The following is a 16,380-nucleotide window of genomic DNA, read 5'->3' on the forward strand; positions in this document are numbered from 1 at the left end:
CAGCCCCGCCTCCCGGGCAAAACAGTGCGAGTGGGCGCTCTCCCCCCCACCCCGGCCTCCGCCTTCCTCAGGCGGTGACGTCACAGGCCGCCCGGCCGAGCGGCTCCTCATCGGTGTACTTGAGGAAAAGCTGTGGGCGCCGGGGTTTCTCACGGCGCAGACTCTCGCTCCATCCGGAGCAGAAAGTTGGACTCACCTTTTCAGTTGCCCGGCGGAAACTTCCGGGGAGGGAGGGTGAAGGAGGGGCTGCGCGCGCATCTTCCGCCGGCCCTGAGGACTGCGTGCAGACGCCGCCTACTTCCTCTAACTCGGCATCCAGACGCGCTGTGCCCTGCTGGAAACTCCATTTCCCAGAAGCCCGAGCGACACGCCTGATTGGTCCATCTTTTGCTCGCCGTCATTCGGCCTTCTCTGGAGCCTTTTCGTCCTAAGGCGCGTGTGGTAATCTGACACCAATCGTGACGAAATACGCGATAGCCACCAATCAGAGGTCGTGTTGTCATTTCTAAACTCTCCTGGCTTCTGCGCCCTCTCCGGAATCTCCGTTTTGCCTTCAAACTGTTTCTATGGCAACCCGCTGTCACCTCCAAATGGAGTTCTCGGGGTGTGTAAGGTGAAAACAGTGCTCTCACAGGGTCGTGCACATCCAGCCTGGATGTGCCCTAGTCCCGAGTCCGTCTCCTCTGTACCTGCTGGGGTGCTGAGTGGGTGGAGAGCACGGGTCCTGCCGAGTGGCGGGGAGATGCCTGGGTGAGGGGATTTGAGGAACCTTCTGAGGGAGCCCTCCTCGTGGGGAGTTGGGGTTCCCTGGGATCCCGGAAAGCGTCCGTTCACTCGGCTGCCAGCCATGCCGAGGTACGGAGACTAAGCCCAGGTGCTCATGCTTAGTCCTCCGCGGCAGGGGTGAGAGGCCCGGATGGAAACCCGAACCCTTGCGTGCTCACCGCAGCCCGGCGTAGGCCCGGCGCTAAGCCGGGTTCCCCCTCGCGGCGGGCGGTGGGGAGCGTGGTTTGTTTATTTTATACAGTGTATATATGTGTACAAGTGTGTCTGAAAGTCTGTACACCGCCCGCGCAGAGGAACCGTGGCGGTTGGAAGAGGGCTCGATGCCCTCGGGCCTGGACGTAGGTGTGAGACGGACGCCGCTGGGTGCTGGGAGTCAAATCCCGCGCCTCCTGAAGACCAGCCGTGGCTCTTAACCCGGAATCCTTGAAAACAAACAAAATCCAAAGTATTCTTTAATGCGCATGAAAAGGGGTAAAGGGCCTTTGCCGCTGCTCTTGCAGAGAACCCAGGTCCAATTCCCCATACCCACGTGATGGCCCGGAGACGTCCGTGGCGCCAGGTTCAGGGTATTAGACCACCCCCCCCCTTTGGCCTCTGGGTGTGTACACATAGCACTCTGAAGCAGGCATAAACATAAAAAGAAAGAATATTTCTATCTATTCTTTGAGCATCTCAAACATGTGTACTGTTGGGTTTTATAAAAAAGACGGAGAAGCCGGAGATATGTTTGGCAGGGTGGGGTATTGTGCTAGGAAGGGGGCGCAGCTGTGGGCATCCCTTCCCCCTCAGGTATAGTATAGAACACGGTTTATGTAGGGCGTGGGGAGAGAAGTTGAGGGGTAGTAGAGACAGGAGTGAAGGCCATCTATGGACATGTGTAGAGAGGGGGGAGCGGAATGGGGAAAGAAGGTACACAGAAGGAGAAGAGTGACCTGGCAATAGCTGTGGAGTGGAGCCTAGAAGAAATGTTATCATTCCTCCATTTTGGTTTTAATTTAAAAAGGGAAAAATTAGAAAGAGGTGATGGTGAAGCAAGAATAGGGTCGTCGTGATCTTTAGCTACGTCCTGCTGACTTTGGGGTGACATGTCTCTGGGAAACCTAAGAAAATGGGGATGTTGGCTCAGTCTTAGGAGAATTGGTTGTTTCCTTGCTGCCTAGGGTCTGTGGAACCATCTGTGGATAGATAGGAAGGAGCAGGTCCAGAGGAAGTGTCTGTGTCTGTGAGAGAAAATTGGAATATCTGTGGGTGGCTTCTGTGGAACTATCTTGTGTGTAGATTTTGAGTAAACGCCTGGACTTGGCAAGATGCTGAAACCACACACACACACACACACACACACACACACACACACACACACACGAGAGAATAAAGTTAAGTACATTTGGGAGAAAAAATTTTTTTCTTAGGTGTACATTCGAAACGCTTGGGTCTTCGTGGTTTGGGGTGAGAGGAGTCCCAGTCCCAGGAAGAGGAGAGGAGAGGAGAGGAGAGGAATTTCACCCTATGGAGTAGGTAGCAAGTCGGAACTAAGGCTATTGATTGGCAAGTGTAATTCTCTGTTTGGTCCATGAGAAGTAGATCTGAGTGGGTTTCCTGTAGCTTATAAATTTACAAAAGAGAAATTTGATTACAACATGAACAGTCTTTGAGATGAGCTTAGGGAAGACAAAAACTTTTTCATGGAACAGAAGGAGTGAGAAGGGTTTTTTTCCTCTGTCCAGGAGACTGAATACACATAAATTTAGTAAAATGAGAAACGGTTTTATTGGTTAATGTTAGGACAATGGCATGGCAGGGACAGGAAATGTGATGCATTTAGTCACTGGAAACTGAGTGTAGCTAAGGAAGAGACAGAAGGTTACATCTGTGAAAGGTTACATAGGAACCTGTTTATCATTTATCATGAATCTTGTGAGCAAGGCAAGCCTGTGTGACTTTGATAAGAGATCCAGCAGTCTTAGCTAGTTAACAAATTGACTAATGAGCTAATATAGTTGTGAATTACCTTGGAGTAAGGAGTTAAGTCTATTTTATAGCTATTACGCTTAGCTGTCAATATAGTCAGAAATCTGGGAAGAATAAATTATAATCTAGGTGCCATGTATTAATTAAAATGACAGAGGTTGGTCTATAGTCAAAAAGTTCCCAGGTTCCTGTGGTCTCCATGGCAGCTTGGACAGAGTCAGTCTGGCTGTTGGGCCCAGAAGACGAAAAACTTTTTCCTGTGGAGTAGATAAGTGTGAAATGAGAAATGACCTTCACTTAAGCAATATGAGGCATTTGACTCTCGGGTATCTTGTTTGTCCACAGTGGAGACCAAGCCTTGGCAGTGGGCAAGGCAATAAAGCAGTGTTTCTCAGTGGTTATCACACCACAATCCAGCAGTCTTGTCACTGTGTCCATTATCTTCTCGGAGACCTTGGGGCGGGGTCACTGTTAGGCTTTGGAGTCTCTGTCTATCATAAGCTTAAACATGATTACATTTAGCAGATTTCTGTTTATGGCAGTGGTCTTTAACCTTTTACTGTTTAGAAATCTTGGCCTTAGCGCCAGGAGTGGTGGAAGAGTCAAATGCTCAGGCTGAAGCACAAGAGAAGAAAGATGAGGTAGAGGTTCAAGTATCTTAGAACAGAACAGCAGAGACAAACCTTCAGATGAATCTAAGCGGGCGCAGCGTGAGGGCCGTGCAGAGGGGCAGAGGTGGGGCGGCTGCGCAAGGAGTGGAGTGAGGTGGGAGCTAGTGCCTGAGGGGATGAGCAGGGTTTCCCGCCTGGCTGGAACTTAGATCTGCCTGCCTTACTTCCCCAGTGCTGGGATTAGGGTGTATGCCACTACCCCCAACCCACCTTTTCCTTGTTAAACAGTCTTGTTATGTATTCCTGGGTGGCCTTAACCTGGAAATCTTTCTGCCTCAGCCTCCCTAGAGTTGGGTAGGCATGCACTGTGACAGTCAGCTTTCAACAAATACTTTTAAAGAATGCCCTGTACACCAGCACACCAACACACCAGAACTGTGCTGCTGCAGAACTGTGCTGCTGCTAACTGGGCAGTGAGCAGGATTGAAGGGTCTGAGGAGAACTTCCTTGCCAGATCCCAAGATGTGTGTGTGTGTGTGTGTGTGTGTGTGTGTGTAATGGTTGTGAAGTTGTTCTGTAGTTCTGAAACATGATGGAATGTTAGGGATGGGATAGTTTCAGTAAATGCAATTGTCATTTGATCCCTACAGCAAGCTCATATTGGGACTCGTCCTGCTACTTGTGATATTTTAGAGACACATTCAGCATGAACAGGAAGTCAGCCATAAAAGAATGGGAGACTTTCTGCAGCTCTGCTAGCAGGGACCATGGAGAGGAAGGAGGAGGAGCTTAAAAGAGGTCACTGGGATCAGGCAGCTATGGCTGAGGTAGGTTGAAGTCTCTTTGAACTGAATCACTCCTAAAGGGAAGCCAGCATTCCTTTGGTTTGGGCTCACTGTGACTCACATCCCCAAAGGGGATGGCTTAACATAGGATCTCATGGGGGCTGGTGAGGTGGCTCAGCGGTTAAGATCACTGGCTGCTCTTCCCAAGGTCCCGAATTCAAATCCCAGCAACCACATGGTAGCTCACAACCATCCATAATGAGATCTGATACCTTCTTCTGGTGTCTGAAGACAGCTACAGTGTACTTACATATAATAAATAAATAAATGTTTAAAAAAAAAAGAAGATAGGATCTCACTTTGTAATTCAGAATGGCCTTGAATTCAGACTTTATACTTTAGTCTCTTAGTTTACAGGAAATACCTGGGGCAGAGGGACAGCCAGATGGCAACAGAAGAAAACAAGTGTCACTTCTAGAATATAGGGCCTTTAGTCAGTGGGTTCCTTTGAATGGGAATGGCTCCCATGGTCTCCTGTGTTTGAATACATGGTCACACGTGAGTGGAACTATTGAGAAAGGATTAGGAGGTGTGGCCCATTGAAGAAGGTATATCAGGGCAGGCATTGAGATTTTAAAAACTTTCCTCCATCTCTGCCTTGTGCTTAAGGTTTGAGATGTGAGCTTCCTGCTGTGGCTGCCAACACGCCTCCACTCCACCAGGACAGAACAGTAGCCCCAGGGGAATGTTTTCTTCTGTAGGTTGTCTTGGTAGTGGTATTTTATCACAGCGATAGCAAAGGAACTTGGAGAGCGTAGAGGAATGGGGCGCAGTCAGTCGAGATGCCCAGGTTATGTGCCACATAACCAGATGCAGCTCAGGCCGTCTTACATTTGCTTCCATAAGCACCATCTCCTGCCTCTCGAGCAGTGCTTCCCAACCTCCCTAAGGCTGCGGCCCTCTGTGCTGACCCCAGCCATAAAGTTATTTTCATTGCTACTTCATAACTGTAGTTTTTTACTCTTATGAGTCATAGTGTAAGTATCTGTCTTGAGTAGGTTAAGCCCTGGGGTCCAGATCCCCCAGGGTGAAAACCACTGCTCTATATTAATTTTAAAGATGTTGTTTTATTTTCTCTGTGTACTTTGCCTGTGTGTATGTATGCATGATGCATGTGTGTCTGGTGCCTTTGCAGATCAGAAGGGCTCCACCACTGACAGTTGTGAACCCCTGTGAGGGTGTGGGAATCCAAACATGGCCCCTTGACAAGAGCAGTATGTTCTCAATCACTGGGCTGTAATTTCAGCTCCAGATTTGTATCGTTTTAATTTTAGGTTGTTTTTGAGATGGGGTCTCACTGTGCACCCCTGGATAACTTGGAACTTACACTGTGTAGACCCGGTAGGTCTTGAGGTCATAGAACTCTGCCTGCCTCTGCCCGAAGTGCTGGAATTAAAGGTGTGTACCACTGTCCCCAGCTTGTATGTAGACTTCAAATATGGAACAGGTATTCAGAGATGCTTTTTAAAATTTTGTTATAAATGATTACACAGCTGGGCAACGGATATAGAGCAGACACAGTCACAGGAACTCAGACAGAGCACAGGGCAGACAGCTCCAGCCCCACACTCTTACATTATGATGGTCTGGTTGCCTCATTCCTCACATCTACCCACTGGTGTTGAGGTATCTGAGGAGGAGTTATATTAACGTGAAGCTATTCACGGATGAAGTGCTGTCGCCTAGGTCCACATGTTTATATTTCTACTTGTTTCCATGTTTGAAAATTGCTATAAGGAACACAAAGCCAAGTGTGGCAGCTTGTCCTGTAGTGTCAGCACCCAGGAGGTCTAGCCTGAGTTACAGAGTGAGATCCTGTCTCTAAAAAACAAGAACAAGGACAGCAAAAACTTCAAAAATCTTTAATCCCAGCACTCTGGAGGCAGAGGCAAGTGGATCTGTGAGTTCCAGAACAACAAGGGCTGCCTGGAAACTCTGGTCTTGAAAAACAAAGCAAGCAAACAAAAATCTTTTTTAACTACTTTTTTTGAGATGTGGTCTCTCTACATAGCCCTGGTTGTCCTGAAACTTTCTGGGTAGACCAGGCTGGCCTTGAACTCCCAGAGACTGATGTATCTCTACCTCCCAAGTGCTGAGATTAAAGGCAATGTCCCCCCCCCCCTTCCCCACATACACATACTTGGCTCCTTAAAATCTTAAACTAACAAGCAGATGACCTTTAGGGTGGGCGGACCTGGGCTTCATGTTCCTGGTCTGACCTGACATTCTGTCACTTTTCCAAGGCTCTGCATCTTTACCTCCGGGGGATTTTTGCCCTAGTCAAGCCTGCTGGAGCTCCTGGCACCACTTGAATGACTGACAGTATTCTTCATTTCAGGAGTTTGTGACCCTCAAGGATGTAGCCATGGATTTCACCTTGGAAGACTGGGAAGAACTAGAGTCAGCGCTGGACCAGGGAGACCTGTTCTGGGATGCGGCACTGAACGACTACCAGGACATTTTCTCATTTAGTAAGTGTCATCCTGACCCAGGCATCCTAGTAGTCACTGTACTTTGTACTGCGTCACCCGCAGGATGCTGGCCTGGCACAGGATACCTGCTCTGGTCCCTGCCTGGCTTCTTGCACACCCCCTCCCTTTCCTGCTTGTAACCATAGAGTTTATCCTTCAGCAAGTGGTTCAGGATCCTGTGATTCCTTCACCCACACAGCTCAGCCCCGTTACAACACACTGTTCTTGCTAAGCTTGGATCCTCTGTGGCTCCAACAGTCTAACTCCTTGCTGTGTCGTCTGGAATGGGAGCTTTCTGGGGTAAGGACTGGTGATCTGTTCTCTTCACTGGGTATTCCAGTCCTCACTGTGGATCCTGACGAGCACTGTTCAGCTATGGATGTGACTGTGCTTAAGCCCCACCTGTGCTTTGTGAGTCAACAGTGCTCTCCTGCTCAGCTCCCCAGTTAGTCCCTTCTTGGTCAGGTATTCTGAAACAGAACTTCAGAAAGGAAAAGTCCTCCCAGCTGTGCTCCCCCGGGAGCACCCAAGCTTAGTGATTCACTAGAAGTACTCAGACAGCTCAGCCTGTGGCCAGACTCAGCAGCTGTGACCACTGTAGTGGAAGAACATAGCATAGGTTGCAAGAACGGGAGCTTGCAGAGCCTTCACTGAAGTCACACGGACGCCCCGAGTCTCCAGCAATGAGGGGATCGCTGGCTGACAAGTTAGCATGTCAGGTTCATGCTAACCTGACACAGCTGGAGTGATTGGGAAGAGGGAGCCTCAGTTGAGAAGTTCTCCTACCAGGCAAAAGTGTGGTGCATTTTCTTAATTAATTATTGGTATGGGGCCCACCTCACCATGGGTGGTGCTACTCACTCCGGACGACACAGTCCTGGGTGCTGTATGACAGCAGGGCGGGAGCCATGAGCACCACGTCTGCATGGCTCTGCACTTCTGCATGGCCCTGCACGTCTGCATGGCTCTGCACGTCTGCATGGCTCTGCACTTCTGCATGGCCCTGCACATCTACATGGCTCTGCACGTCTGCATGGCTCTGCACTTCTGCATGGCTCTGCACGTCTGCATGGCCCTGCACTGGTTCCGTCTCTAGGCTCCTGCCTTTTCTCAGGATGAAATGTGATGCGAGTTGATCTGAGTTACTAGCTAAAATAAACCCTTTTCTTCCCCAGTCGCTTTGGTCATGGTGTTTTATAAACGGCATTGGAAACCTTAATAAGTCAGGAAGTGAGCTGATGCTTGTTCATGGGACCTTCTCCCTAAGTCTCGGAAAGAGAGCAGGACTTGAGTGTGAGCCATGCTGGCATAGGAGCATTCCCAAAACTTATCTGTGCTAGCTTGACTCTCTAGTGGGGCAACCAGGACTGCCAAATCCTTGGTCTAGATAGCAGCTTCACAGTGAGAAGACAGAAGCCCTCTACTCCGGATGTCGGTAATCAAGTTATGTGGGGTGATCAAAGAAAGAAGGCCCTTCAGGATGGGATGAAGTCTTACAGGCAACATGGAGGTTCAGCCTCTGATGGACCCCGAACAGCTATGCAGAAGCATCATTATTGATTGTTACACAAATGCACTGACAGGGTAAGGTTTAGTTCTCATTGTGCACTGTTTGTAGCACTCGATAATGCAGGATGTTCCGGGTTTGCCAGAAGCATCTGTGACTAAAGTCGTGGAAAAGCTGTAAAGCCCCTTCAGAAAACAGCTCTATAAATCACAGAGAGCAGTCACTGAAAGAAATCACAGGGATTTAGTTGAGTCCTTCCAGAAAAGAACTACTTCATTCCAATATTCACCCAGATACAATGACTGCTAATTCTCCCTCTCCTCCCTGCGCACATGAGCAGGCATCCATGCAGCAGGGCTCCCATCTCTACCACCCACCTCACCCTCAGTACCTCTCTCTAATGCCCCCAGGCTTCATTTTCCAGGAAGCAACAGAGAGCTTGATCCCAAAAGATAAACAGTGAAAGGCAGCGTGCTGTGGGACACCTCTCCCGTGGGATTTGATCACACTGGGGCAGCTTTTCTTACCTGCCACCTGGTGTGCAGTGACAGAAGCATCCATCACTTCACCAGGGCCTTTCAGGTCTTAGCCCACAGTAAGAAATGCATTGACCCTGGCTCCTACACAGATCTGAATGAAGTGAGGGCCAGACATTTCCTGCTTAGCATCTAGATGCCTTCTGTATGTTCACTGACAATAGGATTGTTCTTTCTTAGCAGATGCTCCACAGCCCAGCCTGATTTCCCAGCCAGATGTCAGGGAAGAGCTGGAAGCTATACTCAGAGGAGGCCCAGAAGCCACCAGTACTGGTGAGTGGGAGGAGGGGCCTTCTGCACTCCGCACTGCAACCTCCAGTTGAGATCCTGCCCAGCCCCCAGCATGTGTCGACTGTCTACACATGTTGATGCCCAGCCTCAACCCTTCCCCATTGTCTTCTGATGTTGCAGAGGTGCCCTTGCTTGGCATGCCTGTTGTGTCTCTTCCTTTGCCTTCAGAACAGCATCTTGGGGCCTCTCCAGAGCCGTTTACTCCAAGGCTCAATAAGGGGATGATTTCTACCCCCAAGTCAGTGTATGCATCCTCATGTCTTGTGGCCTCTGAGTATGTGGACCTCTGGTTTCCGTCTTCTACCTTCTTCCAGGCTTAGGCACAGCCACATTTGGGAGTAAGTCAGGCCATAGCCAAATGCTGTCTGACACAGCTACTCTATCATTTCCAATGCCAGGCAGCCCTACACTATGTGAAGTCCTGATGGAACTGTTTGCAATGGAAGAAAGGGGAGGGACTCTACAGGGGCATGGGAGGCTTTGTACAGTATTCCTCTGTCACCGTAAGGAAGACTCTGAACCAGAGACTGCAGGTCTACCTTCACCCATCTGGACAATCCACAGACCTGGTCCTTGCTTACTGCCCCTGGGAGATCATTAATGTGAGTTCTCTGTAGCCTCCTGCTTGTGTGAACATTCCCTGAGGGTGAACAGCCGAGGCGCATGCTCCCCAGACCTGAGTTCTGTTTCTACCACTTCATCATATAGATTTCCAAGCACAGACAACCAAACATTCATGTACACACATGTACACACATGTACACAAATTTATTTGCAGGTCTCCAATAGTAACAGCTGTGCTGAGCTATCAAACATGCCTTTCTCTGCTATAACATATGCCTATAAAGAAAAGTCCTTAGCTGGTTGAGCTTTGTAGTCCCAGGACCCCTTGTCACTCGTAGCACTTGATACGAGTGGTATCATAGGGCCTGATACTTGTTGGTTGATATTTTCTATGCAGGGGGAAATATGAGCAAAGGTCTGGGGAAAAGGAACCTAGAGGCCAGCGTAGGCTGAGAGCCACCTGTAACAAAGGCGGGAGACAGCTTTGAACGCTGCTGTCTGTAAGGGTCATGGCCAAGCCCAAGAGACACTGAGCAGTCCACGGCACAGAAGGCGCTGATTGGGAAGAGGATGATGGTACAGGATATTAGGGAGGGGCTAACAGAGCTGTGCGCTGTGTGCTGTGTGCTCAGGAGCACGGGTTAGGTCAGGGCAAAGCCGCTTGTGCCAGTTTCTTAACTATGGACTCCAGAGGGACTCACGTGCTCCTGCTTCAAGGAAGCACCCCGCAAATGTAAGCTGTTGCTATCCTGTGAGCTATCCCCCCCCTCTGTGTGTGTGTGTGTGTATGTGTGTGTGTGTGTGTTCCAGTTGACACTGAGGACAGTGGAGGATCCATAATAGACTTCATTACCCGAGTTACTGAGTGCTCAGCCTCTGAGAGTGCGGGATGATGAGGTGTGGGTGGTCAGGGAAGTCAGCATGGGGAAGTGACACTCAGACGAGGTATTAAAGATCGTATGGGCTCGGGATCAGGTTAGAGGGCATCTGAGCCAACCAGTCAGAGCATTTAGGGAGGGGACGCCTGCCACGGGGCTGTCACCATGTGCGCTGCTGGGCTGATATGCTGCTTGTATTTCTCTTTTCTAGGAAAGATGCTCTAGAAGGGTGTAATCAGAACAGTGTCAGCTCTCTTTATTAGACAGTTCCCAGAGCTAATATGGGAAAATAGACTAAGAGGTGGGGTCCAACAAGAAACTGGGGACCAGATTTTTAGTTGCTAATGATGGAGATAGGAAAAAAGAAGGTTGAGACAGTTCCAGAGTAGTCTGCAAGAAATTAGTACCTGAGTCAAGGTAAGGTGTTGACCCTGGGTTCTAGGATGGAGAACTGGATCCATGGGCAAGATATCCCTGTCATCAGGATGCCTTGATTAAGATTTTGATCCTGTGTGATATGTGAGGGAAGGCTAATGCCTGCGAGGTGTTTTGGTGATCTTGGTTTCATGGTTATGATGATCACAGCCAAGACTCATTCTCTGCTGAATCCTCGCAGGCTCTCAGCCCCTGTGGCCACCCGAGCTTTCCATTCGTACCTCCTGCCATTTCCAGCCGGAGCACCACTGACAGACACAGACTCACCATACCTTTCTCATGGCTGTTCTCAGGCCAAAGTATGGCTGTGTCTCTGGCCCAGGGAACAGGCAGCTTTTGTACACCCACCCCTCTTTCTCTTCCAGAAGTTCCTGAGACCAAGAACTCTTCTTTGCAGAATGATTTCTTGGAAGAAGACCTCTCCCAGATTATGGAGATATTTTCCAATGAGGAGCTCAACTTTGAAGCCTGTATAGGTGAGAACTGGTTACAGAGTTTTCTAGAAGATCCAGAAAGTGCTCCAAGACCTGACATCAGCAACAAGGAGAGCCCCACAGATCATCGGAGTCGTGAGTCCAGGAGCGGCCCTGGTCCTGGGCCTGCCCTCTGCACAGGAGAGGATGCTGTGGTGTCGGATAGTCCTGGGCCTGCCCTCTGCACAGGAGAGGATGCTGTGGTGTCGGATAGTCCTGGGCCTGCCCTCTGCACAGGAGAGGATGCTGTGGTGTCGGATAGTCCTGGGCCTGCCCTCTGCACAGGAGAGGATGCTGTGGTGTCGGATAGTCCTGAAAAGAACCTCACTCCAGTGATGCTGAAGGGATCCAGGGGGGACCTGAACCAGCAGACCTCTGTCCAGGGACATGAGAGGCTATATAAGTGTAGTGAGTGTGGGAAAGGCTTCAGCCAGAGCTACCACCTCATCCAGCACTGGATTATCCATGCCAGAGGGGAGCCTCCTGCGTGGCCAGAGCAGCAGGGAGGACTCAGCCAGGGTACTCACTTTCACATGCCTCCAGGGACTCAGGCAAGCTACCACTCCTACGTGTGTCAGGAGTGCGGGAAAATGTTTAGTCAGAAAATGTACCTCCAGTGGCACCAGAAAATTCATACTGGAGAAAAACTTTGTAAAACTCAAAGTGACAACCTAGAGAAGCCCTCTAGGAGTCTGAGTGGTGAGCCTGAAAAGCGGCTTATGAGTAAAGGCGCTGACTCAGCAAAACTCTGTGACATTCAAGGTTGGGACCCAGAAAAACCACCTACTAGTAAAAGTAGTGACCAAGAAAAACTGCATAAGAGTCAGTCTGGTGACAGTCCGTCCATTCTTCATCCAAAGCCTATTACGCATCAGGAAACTCCTACAAATGCTAATCGCTTCAGATCTAAGAAGTGTGGGAAGACACTCAGCCGGGCCTTTCAGCTAGCTGAAAACCAGCGAGCCCACACTCGGAGACACTACAAATGCAGTTCATGCCCTGCAGTCTTCCACTTAAGGAAGCATTTCTTCCAACATCGCAAAACACACTTTCCCAGAACTGTCTTTGAGTGTCAAGAATGCAGAAAGATTTTTAATGGGAGGTCGTCACTCATTAAGCACCAGGCTGTTCACACCGGAGAAAAGCCATACAAGTGTAATGAATGCGGGAAAGCTTTCAGCCACTCCTCCACCCTGAAGATCCACCAGAGGACTCACAGCGGGGATCGGCCTCACAAGTGCAGTGAGTGTGCAAGGGCCTTCTGTCGCAGGACAGACCTTACTGAGCATCAGCGAGTCCACTCCGGCTTCAGAGCCCACCAGTGTCCAGTATGTGCCAGGCGTTTTAGCCGACCCTCGCACTTGGCTCGACACCAGCTGAGCCATGCTGCAGAAAGGCTCTTTGACTGTGCTCAGTGCAGTGAGACCTTCAGCCATAAAGAACAGCTAGAGCGGCACTACAAAAGTCACACCATCAGGTGCTTGTATGAGTGTAAGCAGTGTGGAGAACACTTCATTTGCAGGTCAACTCTCAATTGCCACCTGAGCATACACAGCAGAGAACATGCAAGTGAGAAAGCTTTGGGTCAGAACTCCCAGCACACTGAAAAATGCATTAAGAATACCACGTGTGGAAAAGCCTTTGATCACAGCAAATACCTAGGGCAGCATGAGAAGATTCCTAGCCAGGTGACATCCTCTGAGGGCAGCCTGTGTGGGAAACCCTGTGGCCAGGGTGTGCAGCTCATTTGCCATCAGAGCCTCTGTGCTGGTATAAAACCAAATGAGTGTACTGGGCCTGAGAGGTGCATGCAGAGCACCTCTGTCGGTGAGCACCAGCCTTCCCAGAGGGAGCAGTCCTTTAAGTGTAACATATGCAACATGACCTTCAAACAGAGCGCCCACCTTTCAAAACATCAGCTGATCCACATCAGAGAGAAACCCTTCAAATGCAATGAATGTGACAGAGCTTTCAAGCAGAGTAACTACCTCATCCAGCACCAGAAAATTCATACTGCCGAGAAGCACTTTGAGTGTGGTGAGTGTGGGAAGACATTTCATCAGAAATCATGCCTTTCCAAGCATCAGAAAATCCACTCAGGGGAGAAGCCCTTTAAATGTGGTGACTGTGGGAAGGCCTTCATTTTCAGTGCCCAGCTCATCCGACACCAGAGACTTCACACTGGGGAAAAGCCGTATGTTTGTCAGGAATGTGGGAAAGCCTTCAGCCAGAGCTCGTGCCTTACTCTGCACCTTAGGATTCACACTGGTGAGAAGCCGTACACGTGTAGCACGTGTGGGAAGACCTTCGCTCAGAAAGCAAACCAAAAGAAGCATGAGAGGATTCACACTGGGGAAAGGCCTTATGCCTGTGAGGAGTGTGGGAAAGCCTTTGGCTTCAGCGCCCATCTCAGGCAACACCAGAGAGTTCACACCAAGACTGCCATAAAGCCTTTCACAGCTGCTCTGCTCTGAGAAAACATCAGAAATGTCACACTTGTAAAGTAGCAAGTAACACTGCCAAGAGCCACTTGGTTACAGTGGAGGCCCATACTTCTGAACGCCTTCATCTGAAGCCAGCCATGGAAACCAACACATTGCAAACCTCCGCTCTCCATAAGTCCTAATAAAAATTGATGAGGCATGGGCTGGTGAGATGGGTCAGCAGTTAAGAGCACTGATCGCTCTTCTGAAAGTCCTGAGTTCAAATCCCAGCAATCACATGGTGGCTCACAATCATTTGTAATGAGACCTGACGCCCTCTTCTGGTGTATCTGAAGACAGCTACAGTGTACTCACATTTAATAAAATAAATACATCTTTTAAAATCGATGAGGCATTGTACAGACACATTCCATCCAGACCAGTGGTTCTCATATAGTTCCTTATGCTGTGGTCACCATAAAATCATTTTGTTGCTACCTCATAACTGCAATTTTGTTTCTTTTATGAATTGTAATGTAGACTTCTTCAGTGGTCTTGGGGGATTCCTGTGAAAGGGTCTTTCCACCCACAAAGGTGTCAAGACCTACAGATTGAAAGCTGCTGATTTAAGAAGTTGTGTTAGGATTTGGTGGCAGACCTTAGAACCGGTCCTGAATTGAATTATAGTTCTGTCTTACTAATTACCTTGTGAAAATCATAACATTTTATTAGTACTTCAGTTTCATCATCTGTAAAATGGGCATAATATCCATATTCCTCAGGGCTGTGGTGAGGATTAAATTTTGAGCACCTGATACCTGGCACACAGGAAGTGTTTGCTGTTGAACTATGAATATATGTCTAACTATATAGCACAAATATACTTTTATGATAAAGATGAAAACTAGAGCCAGGTGGTGGTGGCACACACCTTTAATCCAGCATTTGAGAGGCAGAGGCAGGCAGATTTCTGAGTTGGAGGCCAGCCTGGTCTACGGGGTGAGTTCGAGGACAGCCAGGGCTACACAGAGAAACCCTGTCTCAAAAAACAAAACAAAAAAAAACCCCCAAAACCCCGAAAACTAGAAAAGTGTTCTCTGTGGTTAACATTCACTGGATTTTTTTTTAGAACTTATTTATTTATTTTATATATATATATGAGTACACTGTACCTGTCTTCAGACACACCAGAAGAGGCATCAGATCTCATTACAGATGGTTGTGAGCCACCATGTGGTTGCTGGGAATTGAACTCAGGACCTCTGGAAGAGCAGTCAGTGCTCTTAACCACTGAGCCATCGCTCCAGCCCCATCCACTGGCTTCTAATGTTCTCCCATTTCCCAGTTTTTGCTCAACTCTTTACTCTTTCTCGTACCTGGCCTTTTCATTTCTTTGTATCTCTGCTTTGTTCTAAATTTTTCCCCCACATATAAATTCATAACATAATTTTATAATTGCAGATTGCTAAAACTTATAACCTTCTGAGATTGGACCTCAGAGGACTCCATACTCACAGGCCACCTCTTCTCAGTCTTCCTCCATTTGAACTGTTATGTATACAAGAACCAAGTTTGTTATGGACCCAATGACTGCAAACATCTGGATTCATGGGTGAAATGTCCTAACAGCTGGGCAAGTTAGGAAGCTGCCTGTGATGGTAACACAGAGGGCAGCACGCACAGAAGACATCACTGGTGAAAACTCTGTATGACAGTGTTTGCAGGAATGTGGGCCACACTGCTTTGTAGGCATTCTGCTAGGCTATCGGTCAGGTATACTAACAGGACTGCCCTTGCCCCCAACATTTCTGGAATGAGAAACAGCCCTCCAGGCACAGGATTTTTCTCATCTGACAGGTGCCATCTTAAAAATACTTCCTTTAAGTCCCAGGGAGTTCTGAGGCCACTGAGGATTAGTGGTGAGCCCAGCGGGCCAGAATCCTTCCTGTTGGCACTCTTGGCCTATCTAAGCCCTTCCCACTAGAAACCTCGTGGAAACACAGTGCCTCAGCACAAAAGAGTCTTAATGTGCATGGACATTTAAGTAATACCACATTTGGGAGGCTTAAAATAGCTGGTGTATATACACTTGATTTCAATTTTAAACGTTTGAGACAAGGTCTCACTACATACACTTGGCTACCCTGGAACTCCCTCTGCAGTGCCAAGCCCGCCCCCAAGCAGGTGTGCACCGCTATGCCCAGCTTTTTGGTTTTTTTTTTTTTAGGCTTGTACTTTCTTGGGATCCTCTTGGGATTGGATGTGACATGAGAACCTAGCTGACCTTTGGGTCCAGGCTATAATGTTGACCATTCTCTTTCAAGCAGTGTTTACTTCCTGCATGTGACCTCTGTCCTCTGAAGCTAGTTAGTCTAAGAAACTTACAGGCTGTCTACAAAGAGTGTATGGGCAGAGCGACTGAAGGCAGGGATGCACACTGGTGGGACTTTTGTTTTGCTTTGTTTTGTTTAAAGGGCGCTGTTGTTGGACAGGTAGGCATGGGCATGGGCCACCAGTTTCTCTGATTTAAGGTTTGGTCTGAGTGTCAACTCCTCCACTCATCCTGGTCCCACACCTTTGATCAGCTGCTGG

General features: G+C 48.7%; 2 protein-coding genes across 4 annotated transcripts in view; one reads left to right on the forward strand and one right to left on the reverse strand.

The window, feature by feature from the left end:
* Nucleotides 1-285, reverse strand: part of Vrk3 (VRK serine/threonine kinase 3) — a 30,924-nt gene extending 30,639 nt beyond the window's left edge. The window contains exon 1 of one of the 2 annotated variants that reach the window (XM_052164073.1): nt 197-285. Coding sequence is in view for 1 of the 2 variants with exons in the window: in XM_052164065.1 (XP_052020025.1) it covers nt 197-258 (62 nt within the window). In the remaining variant the exon portion in view is untranslated. The remainder of the gene's footprint in view (nt 1-196) is intronic. The other variant, XM_052164065.1, reaches the window with a different exon arrangement.
* Znf473 (zinc finger protein 473) lies at nt 276-14,196 on the forward strand. 2 transcript variants are annotated; one of them, XM_052164048.1, is made up of 5 exons: nt 276-604; nt 4,016-4,192; nt 6,549-6,681; nt 8,905-8,997; nt 11,258-14,196. In XM_052164048.1, the coding sequence occupies exons 2-5, from the start codon at nt 4,133-4,135 to the stop codon at nt 13,837-13,839; spliced, it is 2,868 nt and encodes a 955-aa protein (XP_052020008.1). In that variant the 5' UTR covers nt 276-604; nt 4,016-4,132; the 3' UTR covers nt 13,840-14,196. The 2 variants fall into 2 exon arrangements, with proteins under 2 accessions (XP_052020008.1, XP_052020015.1); XM_052164055.1 differs by having other exon boundaries at nt 8,908-8,997.
* The last annotated feature ends 2,184 nt before the right edge of the window (nt 14,197-16,380 follow it).

Source organism: Apodemus sylvaticus, chromosome 1 (genome assembly GCF_947179515.1).
Source record: "Apodemus sylvaticus chromosome 1, mApoSyl1.1, whole genome shotgun sequence".
In the NCBI taxonomy this organism is placed as follows: domain Eukaryota; kingdom Metazoa; phylum Chordata; class Mammalia; order Rodentia; family Muridae; genus Apodemus; species Apodemus sylvaticus.

Coding starts and splice junctions, on each gene's coding strand:
- Znf473 (XM_052164048.1), top strand. CDS start 4,133: ATGGAGAGGAAGGAGGAGGAGCTTAAAAGAGGTCACTGGGATCAGGCA. Junction 6,682..8,904: donor CCAGGACATTTTCTCATTTA/GTAAGTGTCATC, acceptor GTTCTTTCTTAG/CAGATGCTCCACAGCCCAGC. Junction 8,998..11,257: donor CCCAGAAGCCACCAGTACTG/GTGAGTGGGAGG, acceptor TTTCTCTTCCAG/AAGTTCCTGAGACCAAGAAC.